Source organism: Argiope bruennichi, chromosome 9 (assembly GCF_947563725.1).
Source record: "Argiope bruennichi chromosome 9, qqArgBrue1.1, whole genome shotgun sequence".
NCBI lineage: Eukaryota > Metazoa > Arthropoda > Arachnida > Araneae > Araneidae > Argiope > Argiope bruennichi.
In genome coordinates this window covers 7165867-7178430 of record NC_079159.1, presented here as the reverse complement: position 1 = coordinate 7178430, position 12564 = coordinate 7165867, and the positions used below count along the sequence as shown (strand labels likewise).

Genomic DNA, 12564 nt, shown 5'->3' with positions numbered 1-12564 from the left:
ATGGTGAATAAAATAAAGTAAAAATACAGTAACCGGAATAATACAAATAAAAATGACGTAACGATGGTTAAAAAAAATCCCTGCATTTATGTCACTTTCTAAAGTCAAATATGATAAGGAAGTGAAAAAAATAATTTCTTATCCTGGGCATCCTTTACACCAATGATAACAATAAGAGGTGAAATTATGCCATTAGGGTCCGTGTTATACTTACCTCAATAAGGCGCTGCGTCAGCACAGTTGTATTTATTACAATTCTATTATTTCTTCTTGACCTGCGTTCCCGTTCATACTTTTATCCCTCTTAGCAAACATACTGAGTAAACAAACTTGTATGAGGTAGAAAATTACTTGAATTCACATAATGGTCAGTTATAGTTAAATCAGTCCCATTTTTAAACAATACAGTAGGCATTTTGGGTCTTACTTTGGGGTCATGGTCAAATGATGAGGACAACCTCTTTCAATATCTATGCTCTTCAGTGAAAAGTTTGATTAACTGTGAACTTTACATTCAAGATGCCCCAAGTTCTTCGACCCCGATATCGCGATATTAACATAAGAAGAACACAATTTCTTGGATATTGCTAATATTAATTATTTGGTTTAAAAAAAACATACAAATAATTTGAATCTATAAAAACACTGAAAAGTAACTTACCTTTCTGGCTTCATAATAAAAAGTATTTCATAATCCCAAAAAAATTCAATGCCTAGATTTTGATGAAATTTATAATGTGGGATTTTTGTGAATCCATAAAAAGGAAAGAAAAAAGCCACATTATTTTGGCTTTATGCTTGTGAAAACAAAAATTCAAACCCACAACACGCTAGACAGAAGAATGCAGCTTTAATACCAAAAGAGTAAGCAAGTTTTGAACGAAATCCGTCAGCAGGAGATTTGCTTACCCATGTAAAACCAAACACGATAATTCGGAAACGTAACATGCTGGAAATGTGAAAATTGGTTTATCATTTTGATAACAATATTACAAATATGTATCAAATTTCAAATGCCTATCTACTTGTTTATTAAAAATAAAAAGCTCTGTCTGAAATGAAAGTTATCATAAATAAGAACACTTTCTTGAGTTCATCTCATTTTTCTAAATCATAAAAGATGCGATAAAAATTATATTCGCCAGGTGTTATTAAGTATTAACCAACCAATAACAAATGGGATCAAAATTTCGTATTCGCCCGGCGTAGAAGCAAGCATTATATAATTTATATAGGATATGTAGTAAAGAGAAATTATGTTTCGTGCTGTCAGTTTTACGAGGAGATAATACGACAATCTTACCTTCATTCCTCACATATAAATTGGTGTTTTAAGAAGCTGAATGCGAGGTATTGAAATGTTTTCTAGCGCTGGGAAATAAAAATCGCCCCGGACACCACAATCTCTCACTAAGCCATTAAAAAATGCTTATAAACACGCATTGCTGAAGTCTAGGATAATGCTGCAAAGTAAATTGTCCGACAGCTACTTGCTCTCACCAAGCCACTGTAGAAATATTCATTACATAGTTCAGCAGCATAGAGGAATTAAGTAGGTATAAATGACGGGAGCCCCAGTCTTGATGGGGTCGTAACCTTAACCTTAACTACACACTCCCAGCTAATGAAAATTGGTGCTAACCAACTAAATGGGCGAAGCTCAAGAAGTGCTATGAAACAAAAGCTGCAGCATATTTCCCCCCTTTTTGACGATAATATGACGAAGAAAGGGGCAAAACATTTCCCCCTCCCTTCGGGCACTACTTACCCATACTTCGCCAATCTGATATGGTCGTACGTAGAATGCTGCCACATGGACTAAAATATTTTGTACTTTTAAGTAATATTTTTACCTTTATTTGAACTTGACTGTTCAGCCTATCCAAAAGATGCAAGGCACAAACTGTGATGACGAGGAATTAGAATTTAATAACGAACAGACATTACATAAAGTAGTGTTCATACGAGGCCACCTATTGCACGCAATGGAAGGTCACGTCTATCTTAGGAAAATCACGCGCCCCCATCGCAAATGGTTGTCTCATCGGAACATCTACTTGCCAATGTTCCATTGCGGTCACATGATCTTAATAAAGCAGGCATGACCTTCAATTTCGCGCAATAGTTGGCCTCGTGTGAATGCTGCTTAAGAGTATTAAAATACAACTACTATATAAAAATAAACATATAAAATATTAAACAATCACAACATACCAGTTCACAGTATATCAAATTAAAAAAATATGTAAAAAAAAGTTTTAAAAACAAAAGACTATATGAGGGGAAAAAAACATAAATGATTCACAATAAAATACAAATATTCAAAATAAATGACAAAACAAGTGTTGGGAAAAACACTAAATATAATAGTCTCTAAATAGACCGGCTGATATAAGATCAGACGACTATCAGATCAGAAGAAATATTTTAAATGCAAAACCTATGTATATTGCATAAAATACACAAATTATATATTAATAATTATAATATAAATATTCACTGTGCGCATATAATTTGCATTTGTTCCTCACCTCTTCCTTCCGATATGCCGAATTAATGATTGCTACTTGAAAAATTAAGGATTGAAGTCTGTATTTATCATTTATTAGAGTTTCTTTTCCCCAAATTAAAACTCACTGTTGCTGACTGGCAACAAAGTGTTTCTTACTTAGCCATAAACCCAATTATAACCAAATAAATTTTTTAAGTATTTTTTTTTATGATTTATTCATGAAATAAAAGTTAAAAAATAAATAATTTTTAAGAAATCAGTCATTTAAAGGTTTACTGTCGAAACCTTCAAAGTATAAGAATCAATAAATAATGAGTAAATAAGAAATGAATCGAAATTTTAAATTTTTCCTCAGTAACTTCACAGCATATTATTAAACAAAAAACATTTTTATATCACCTTAAATTTTTTTTAAAATTATATTTTCTATCATATTTGTTTCATTTCTATATAATTTTTATGAATTTTTTAGTATAATTTATAACAATACCATTTATGGTTATAAAAAAAAACCATCTTCATTATTTTCATTTTTTAATACATTCAATAAAATACTATAAATCTTTAACATTTCATTATTTTCTTTCAGCTCAAGCTCAATTAATTGTAAGATTTTTCTATTTCACTTGAAAATTTTTGCTAACTTTTATTGCACATATTCTTTATTATTATTATTTTAAAGTAAAAAAAAAGCATCCGACTTTTGATTATTTATAAAGCATAATGAATAAATTATTTGAAGAGGAAACAGCGATAGATGCGAACAAAACTGAAATGAAAAAATTTATACACTGAATGAATTGAATACAACTGCAATATTGGAAGGATATAATATAAACTGAACGAATTGAATAATAAATTTATAAAGATAAAGAAGTCATTTATAAATAGAAAAATGTAAATATTAAAATGTATTTTAAATTTAAAATGGAATGTAAGTTTAATACTTATAAGTAGCTAATTGAAATCTGTAGCCAAATACAAAAGCTAGCTTTAAAAGGTTAAAAAAAAATTAAGACTAAAGATAAGTGTTTGATTTCCCGCTAAGTACGTCAAAACTGTGCCAACTGTCTTAAAATTCACCAAAACCCGTTATTTTAGACAGTTATTAGAAATAGAGGTAAATGGCTATTATGGTTGCAATGAAGAATTAAAGCAGGATTACATTTGGCGGGAGATCGCACTCAAATAATTCAACTTTGGTGACATACACTAATCTTCAGTCTAGCAAAAAAAAAAAAAAAAAAATACTTGTAAAAGATAGTTGGTGACAATTTTTTCTAAAATTAAATGTTTAGTTCACAAAAAAATATGATCCTAAGTAATAAATATAAAATATGAGCATGCTGTATCTATTTCGGGTATCAATATGCAGTGACTTGTTTTTTCTTCGTTAAAATTAAGTGTCCGGTTTCTCGTTGAACACGTATAATTCGTCTTAGTCGTTCTAAAACATGCCTACTTCCACCATGTTGGATGGCTACAAGAAATGGTAACAAACATCTTTTAAGAATGCATCAAAAAATTAGATAGGATTACATTTGGCGGGAAATCGCCTTAAAGTAATTCAACTTTGGCGAAAGGACATTAATCTTAAGTCCAGATCTTCCTTTAACACTTCCCATTCACCCTTTCAAAAACTCGTGGAAGGGCTGTATAAACCAAGTATCGGATAATAGAAGGATCAGTATATTAATCTATGTAATATTATTAAGTCAAAGTACACAAAATCAAACAGAAATAAACGAATAAAATATAAATCAAATTACATATTAGATGCTCTCTATGCAATACTGTATTAATATGTAGTTCAAAAACAACTAAGTAAAAAAAAAAAAAAAAAAAAAAAAGGCTACACGTTTTAGTTACAATAGTTGCGTCAATTGTTCATAAAGAGTTAAAAATATACTGTGCTAAGAAAGAAGAAGGTTAAAAACTTCTTGTTAATCCTTATAAGGTTAAATTAACGTAAGCGAAGGCGTCTCCTAGCAGATAACCTTTTGAAAATTGTTCTTTGATCATGCCTGCTCAGCCGGGACAAACAAAAACGCATCATATCAGTATGAATACCGACTGACCGCGCAGCTTTTAACAAAAAGCGACGATGCGATTCCTGAGGTTGAACTTCCAAAACATAACGTAGCATGAAGATATTGTGAAATTTAACAGATGACAGTAAGACCATATCACTTATTCTCCTGCTCATGGGTCTATCTTTTCTGCCTCTGCTTGACTCAAGTTCACGAGTAAATATACCCACAGCTAAAGAGCAAAGTTTAGGGAATCTAAAGACCTCTAATAATATATAGCCCTTCTGGCCTGGCGTCATGCTGCTCCATAAGCGCAGACCATCATCGATTAAGCACAAGCAGCACGCTAATAGGAATCGTTCTCGTATGTCCACATTTTTATTTTCAACCAGCGCCTTTGCTATCTTTTGGTGATCTATTTGACCGTTAAACTTCCAGAAAAATTGAAAGTACCCACCATCAGATTCAGTAAAGTATCCAGCACAGTCTGCCAAAACTGAGCCATAGCTTTGTTTCCACGCACTCATTTGAGAAATCATAGGTCTCATAGAGCCTTTAACTATCTTCTGTAATGCAGGTGGCAAAGTCAACTTCGATATTTTCTCTTCTGTTTTTGTTTCAACAGTACTACGAAAATGGAATTTTTTAGATGATGGATCAGGTATAACATAACTCTTTATTAAATCTCTTATCTCAGAGTTATTGAGTATAGAAATGGCAACCTGTGCCGAAGACATCAGCAAAAGAGTTGGTAAGTCATCCTCCTCACTCATTGTGGGAAATGGGCGGGATTTCTGCAAGAAGATAGATAACAAGACAAAATTTAAAAACAGGGTTATTAATTTCTAATAGCCACTTTTTACACCAAATAAACCACATAATATTATATCATAAAAGTAATATAATGAGTAAAAAGAGGTAAAAAACTTTCCATCCTCAATTGACGTTCGAAATAGAAAAGTAATGTCGTAACAAGGCATATAGTCATTACTCCTCAGATTTAAAAGATCATTCTGATTATTATTTTCCAATTGAAGGAAAAAAAAAAAAAAACACACACACATTTGCAAATTTTATATGGAGCAAAAGAACCTCAATGTAAAATTTCGTTAAGCAGAATGAAAGGTGAATGAATGAATGAAATTCCTTTCCCTTTACATTTGTAGCAGCTATTCGTAACTGCAAATAATGAAGAGGACAACCAAGAATTAGGCAGTTCTGGATTTAATAACAATATGGTAAAATATAAGTATAAAGCTTCTGGCGCACTGAGGAAATTCCGAGTGCGATCCTGGGCAAGTAACTTTTCGTATGATATGATTTAGAGTGCAAAAAGCAGAGATACCAATATTCAGTCTGACAATAAAAACGAAAAGTTAACTATGATAAGTCTTTATTGCCTCTTAGGGGATTTTCCATTGCCCCCTCCCCTTCCCCCCCTTGCACTTACATTTGCGAGGGTCTTTCATTGTCATTTCCGGTTTTGGTTCGTATTTCTTAATATCGATTTAAAATGTGGTTACCTACTCAATTGGCAAAAAAGGCTACAAAGACATATTGTACCTTTTCCAATAGAACAAATGTTCCATGGCAAGACGATTAATAATTCCGAAAGTGTTAAGAAGTGGAAACTATTCATTAATAGAGTTTGCTGCAGCTAAATTAATAGAGAAACAAAAATCCTGCCCTCCTCCAGAAAAAAAAAGCATGTCTTGATATTAGATTTTTTTAATAATATGCCTACCAATTCTGATGAAATAAGAATCTAAATTCTTAATATGAATAAAATATTTTGATATTGATCAATATTATGATATATGATCCAACAATACTTACATCATGTCTTTTGAATACCCAGTATATTTAAAAAAAAAAAAAAAATGTTAGAGTAAATTTATCTGTTTCATTCATAACTCTGAAATTGCTTAAAATATTAAATACACACACACACACACAAAATCATAACACAAGTTAGTTCTAAAGACATTTTTTTTATTACTCTGGTTTTATTGTTGGAATAGCAAGTCTCATAAACAGTCAATAAGCATAGAATTTTTACCTAGTAGTAATTTAAAATGTTCCATTTATCTAATCCCGATATGTAAAATTACTATGAATATTCACAAATAAAAAAGAAATAATATATAATCAAGACAATGAGCCTCTGCTTCATTTAAATATAGAATAAAAGTCGTAAAATTTTAATTTTTCTAAAATCAATATTTTAAAACTAAAAATGGAAACAAAATACAAGAAATCAAGTTAACATTAATATTTGCAGAAATTAATTTTAGATTACCTACTTAATAAGTTAAATAACAAAAAAAAAAAAAAAAAAAAAAGAGAGAGAGAGAGAGAAAGTGAAATATCATTAGATACAAGCAAAATTTTACTGCAAGTAAAAATTTAAATACTTTGTTATAAAAAAGATTAAGCAAGTAAAAAGAACTGTCATAATTTGATATGATAATTTTTATCAACTATCAATTTAATAAAGAATTGTTAAGTACTCAAAATAATCCACAATGAATTGTTAAGTATTCAAAATAATCCACAATCCAAAGTTCTGTAATTGTTTTTATGCAGATTATTGTTATTTTTTCTCTCTCCTGTCTACATTAGCAGCAATTATTCAATTTTTTTGTAATTGCCACTTTCTGACTAACTGAATTCTCCTTGACATATTGACTTTAAATGTTCTTTCAGAAGACTTCATTTGTTCATCATAACTGTTCTACAAGCAAATACAATTTAAGGTTTTAATATAAAAAATAATCCATAGAACATAAAGAAATTGTTAAAATACATTTTGTATTTATCCTCCAATGTACAGAAAAGCAATCCCATGATTTTTCACATTCTTTCAGTATATGTATAATTAATAAACTCTGCCATATTGTCACTCTCCTTCAAATTTTGTAGTCATGTTTTTTTTTGGGGGGGGGGGGATCCTATATAGATTTAGGGAAATTCAGCTTCTAAATTTTATTGTTGATTAATTTTTATTTGAATATGCCAAGAAATCTCTCAGATAAATTATTTAAGAGAGTAGGTTTGTAAAACTTGCTTTACTTCTCATTATGCTTGCAGACTATTATCATTCAAGTGAATGCAAACCAAAGATAAAGAAAATTTTCCCAATTGACATCATTCAAAATAGAATGGTCATGTAAAATAGAAGTTAGCCAATAATCTTTATGTCAGGGATATTTCTAAACAATTATATAAAGATTTATTTGGAAAATACAAATCATTTTGATCACTATAGTTGGAATAAGACTTATTTCTTAGATTTGTAAATAAATTTGTTTTGGAAAGCATTCAGTATTCCCAAACAGATTCAATTACTGTTAATCAAAAAAATTCGGTTGCTAAAATAGAAAATTATGAGAATAAATTTCATTTATAAAGAGAAGATGAAGCGGAAAATCCTTGAAATACAAGATTATTTAAGCCAAATGGATTCTAACATAATTCCAAATAACTTTATGCAATTCTACAAGCATTGTCATTGTTAATTTTTATGTTAGGTCAAATGCCTTCATCGTTACTACTGACACAGTAATTAATGAAAATAATATTGCCAGTTTTATTTTAAAAGTAACTACTGAAATAAAGTCAGAGTTCTTACTGTAGAAATATACATTTTTTCAACAAATGGATGACTGACCAAAAATATATGTTTCTGTAAGAATTTAAAAAAATTATACTAAAGTCTCACACTAGTTTCCCCACATGAATGTTAGAATACTATTACAATAAGAAATTATGATTGAATCTTCCCTTATCATCAGTTAACAATTTGCAGCTCCTTTAGAAAAATAGTCTTATAATTCCTAAGGCATGTTACTATGCATAGCTTTATTAGCTCTGAATTTATTTAAAGAAAAGCAGTTTAAACTCATTATCTAACTTGAAGCAAATTTAAGCCTTTGCTATTTGATCCAAGTAAGGTCTGACATTCTTGTGAAAAGTTCAAAGGCAGAAAAAATTTTTTATGCGTAAAATATAGTCAATATTTTGTTTCTATCTCCATTACTGGATATTTTCATTTACATGACATCAATACCTTTTATGTTAAATAATTGACTTTGTTTATATTTGTATATATTTTATCTGATTAAATATACTGTATATATTTAATCAGATAGTAATAAATTGCATATATATAAATAGATAGTAATAAATCATTATATGCATAAGAATAACAACATTATTGAAGTTTGTTTTCTGTGAACATATATATTATATTCTAAGAAGATCAAATAACATAGGATATTAGAGCAGAAATATAAGATTTTTTTTTAACTTACCGGATTTTCAAAGATTTTAGTTGGCAGCAAGAATAAAGCTTCAAGAAGTTATTTAATTAAACAGCAAAATATCTCGTGTCCCTATATATTAAAAAAAAGAAAGAATATAAACTTTCTACACTCATTGAACCTAATCTAGAAATTGTGTAATTTTTTTTAGAATAAAAAAATTAAACAAAATGTAAAATAAATTAAAATTCTACAATTAAGTATGCTTAAAACCACAAATAATTTAAAAGTCACAATTATTTAGATTAGAAAATTACAGTTAAAAAATGATTCCAGCTATTTTGTTCCAAATTAGCCTCACTATTATAAATATCAAGAGAAAAAAATTATCGTTAAAATTCATATTAAAGATTATTCAATACAAAAGAAATAACATTTTCAAAGAACGTTCAACATATTCAACTGATTATATATAATTCTAAAAACTAAATTAACTATTTTTTGAAGAAATCATACCTCTCCAATACATAAATATATGGCTCCAAAATTAAAAGTGAGATGGATATGACATTTTTAATTATCACACCAAATTATATTTGCAAGATAATTAACAGATTCAGTTAGCTTTCCTTATTTTCAATACAAGCTTGAAGATCCATTCAAACTAAAAACTACACATCCTTATAAATAAACAGATAAATTCGGATTTACGATGTTCAAATCTCTAGAGCGTAATATAATTCTGAAAAAAAAAGTACAAGTCAAATTGTTTCAAAAGATACTATATATATTCTCTGATAGCATGTAGTTAATGCCAAAAATTTTTATCAATAAATCCCATGTTATTCTTACAAAAACAGAAATAAAAGCAATTTAAATAAGAAACTGCCCTAATATCTTCAGGTACTATGAAAAAAAAATGAAGGAAAAAGATAACTATTTTAAAAATAAGTAATCAACAAATCCCCCCCCCCTCTTAAATGATCTTTTCTAAGTAAAAATTGCTCAAATTAAAAAGTAAAATCAATTAAACTTCAAGATTAAAACTCATAAATGCCTGGAGCTTCAAATTCAATTAAAGCTCCAGGTATTTATGACAATTTGAATGCTGCTTTAAATGATGGTACTTGTATTAACTGTATGCCACTAATGAATTGTAGACTTATCTACATGTTATTGGTGAACTCAGTTAATGGACTAACATGACATCTTTGGTTATTATTTACTGGAATGCAACTAATATACAAGTAGGTGATAAAATTAGATATTATTAATGTTAATTAATAAAACTAGTTGAAATCTACATCCTCGTATGAGACACTGTTAAGAAGCAAGTTGAAAGTAAAAATAAATTTATTAGGTTTGATTGTTTAAGTTGTTACATAGGAAAATTCTACCATACCTATTTCATGTGATATATCAGAAGATAGTATTGGGTACTTTTCTTTAAGTATATGCAAGGGCAAGTCAAATTAGTAATAATCTATTGAGAAATAAACCATCATGGCATAAAATTGCTATATTACACATACGTAGGCAACAGATAATTAAAGAAAAATGCCAGGTATTTTAATCATGAGGAAGGGAAAAAAATGAAAATCAAACAATAACATTAAGAAAACAATACCATGAAAATTATTTTATTCACTGATTCAAACATAAATATACTGTTCCAAACTTTGATGGGTAGCCTGATAAAGCTCACTTCTTGGAAAAGATTGCACATCACTATTAAGAACAGCTGTCAATGGTCCAACAACCGTTTGTTGTTTTACATGTTCCTTAAAATCAGTTAGACTTTCAGACCAAAATTCCTTTAGAAGTTGTATAAGAGTAAAATCTGACCATTCCTAGCCCATTAATTTATGTAAAATGTGCCAAAGAATTTACAAAAACCTTTCTTGGAGAGATATGTCCATAAGCAGTTAGACACATTTAAAAAAGTCCATTGATAAGGCAAAACCAAAAGACATTGCAGTACTATAACAGGAGCGTTTTAAAAAACAATTTCTTTATAAAATATATGTAGTTGTGACAGACAAAAACACATAACATTTGCATCAATATTACTTTTTAATGCTATCTTTAGTAAAAATAGAGGTTTCATTTCATTGGGCAACAACTGTAAAACATAATTTAGCATGAAAATATTGTGTTGCAAGACAAAGGATTTGAACAAGTGATGAACCATTCTCATATTTCCAGAACTGTCTTCAAATCTCAGCCCAAAACCTTACCACTAAATGACATTTAAGTTCAAATGGTGTAGAAGTCTTTTGAATTATTTTCATGCTATTCCACAGGCTATTTCATCATCAAGCTTTATTTTCATGCTATTTCATCATCAATGAAACAATAACTGCATGCAAACAGAAAATGTTCTTTAATATGCAAACTTCCATTTTCAATCAAAGCTTTTGCTGATTTTCTTTTATCTATTATCCCATCAAATTTCCAAATAAATCTATGATTTTGACTGACATATGTGCCACAATCAGTCAAAAACCAAAGAATAAGTGCTTTTACATTTTACAATTTGTGAGAACAATTGACTGTATTTTTGCTGTCACCATCTTTTCAAGCAAGTTACATTTTAAGAGGAGTGGGAAAATGGACTATAACAATCTATTAACTGTCTTATCTATGCTGGATTCAGCATAGGAATTGATATTTGTAGACAAGACATCATCTGAAAACTGGGTAAAAAGTTAATATTCATGACAAAAATTGTATAAATAAAGAAGACAATAAAATATATTAAATATTTCTATTTACTAATATTAGTTAATTTCTCCAAAGTTAGAAAAATGTCAACTTTTAAGAAGTTGCTCACATTAAAGGAATATTTCTTCAAAATAAGAAAAAATTTTCAAAACATTTAAAATAAACAAATACCAAAGTTCAAACCTGGATTTTATTTAAAGTTTAACAACAATTTTTTTTTTTTTTTTTTTTGTTATGAATAAATAATAATGGTATATTTCCTTTTTAAAGTCCAGTGATTCTTAAAATTTTTAACTTCATATTTCAAATGGAAAATATTAGCTGTGATATTAAATTATTTTTTTCCATGTATTTTCTATGCTTTCATAGAATTGAAGTTAATGTAGCATAAAGTTAATTTTCTTTGTAATTTGATAAGAAAAATCTCGAAGCACATGCCTTCGAAAAAATATAAGGAACTCTTACCCCCCCCCCCCCCTCCTACTAAAAACCGGAAATATTTCTAGAGAAATGCTGTCAGTCATCAATCTAACCAAAATTCTAACTAACTAAATAAAAGAATACACTCCAATTCCAACTAAAGAAACAAGAACCCAAAAAAAGACTAAAAATTCCATACATTGCAACTTATCGAAGTTCAAAATGTATTAATAAACGCTCACATCAAAACTAACATTTAAAAAAAATGCATATTTTATTTGAATGAATTGGGGGAAAAAAACTTAATTTTAAATAATTTATTATACTTGCTTTATGATATTCCGGTGGAGCTAACGCTATACCAAAAAGAAATAAATATTTGCCACGTGACTCAGTTTATTGACACCAGTTAAATGACATGACACACATGCGTATTGGGAGCATCCTTAACTTAACGCCACGCCTCTGACAAATTTTTTCGCTCCTCGCCTCCTTGTTTATCAACATTTAGAACGAATCTATTACGTAAATCTGTTTTACTTCATACGAATCATTTATGTCAGTAAAATACTGAATATATTGTGTTTTAAAATCTATAATATTTATCTTAAACTAA

The 12564-nt window shown here is 29.0% G+C and overlaps 1 protein-coding gene across 2 annotated transcripts; it reads right to left on the bottom strand.

The window, feature by feature from the left end:
- Positions 1-4368: 4368 nt before the first annotated feature.
- On the bottom strand, positions 4369-12427 carry LOC129984280 (uncharacterized). Of its 2 annotated transcripts, none has more exons than XM_056094132.1 (3): positions 12275-12427; positions 8856-8936; positions 4369-5336 (listed from the first exon to the last, which is right to left on the bottom strand). In XM_056094132.1, exon 3 carries the CDS (start codon positions 5313-5315, stop codon positions 4476-4478), a length of 840 nt encoding a protein of 279 aa, XP_055950107.1. In that variant the 5' UTR covers positions 5316-5336; positions 8856-8936; positions 12275-12427; the 3' UTR covers positions 4369-4475. The 2 variants fall into 2 exon arrangements, with proteins under 2 accessions (XP_055950107.1, XP_055950106.1); XM_056094131.1 differs by having other exon boundaries at positions 12279-12427.
- Between the last annotated feature and the right edge of the window lie 137 nt (positions 12428-12564).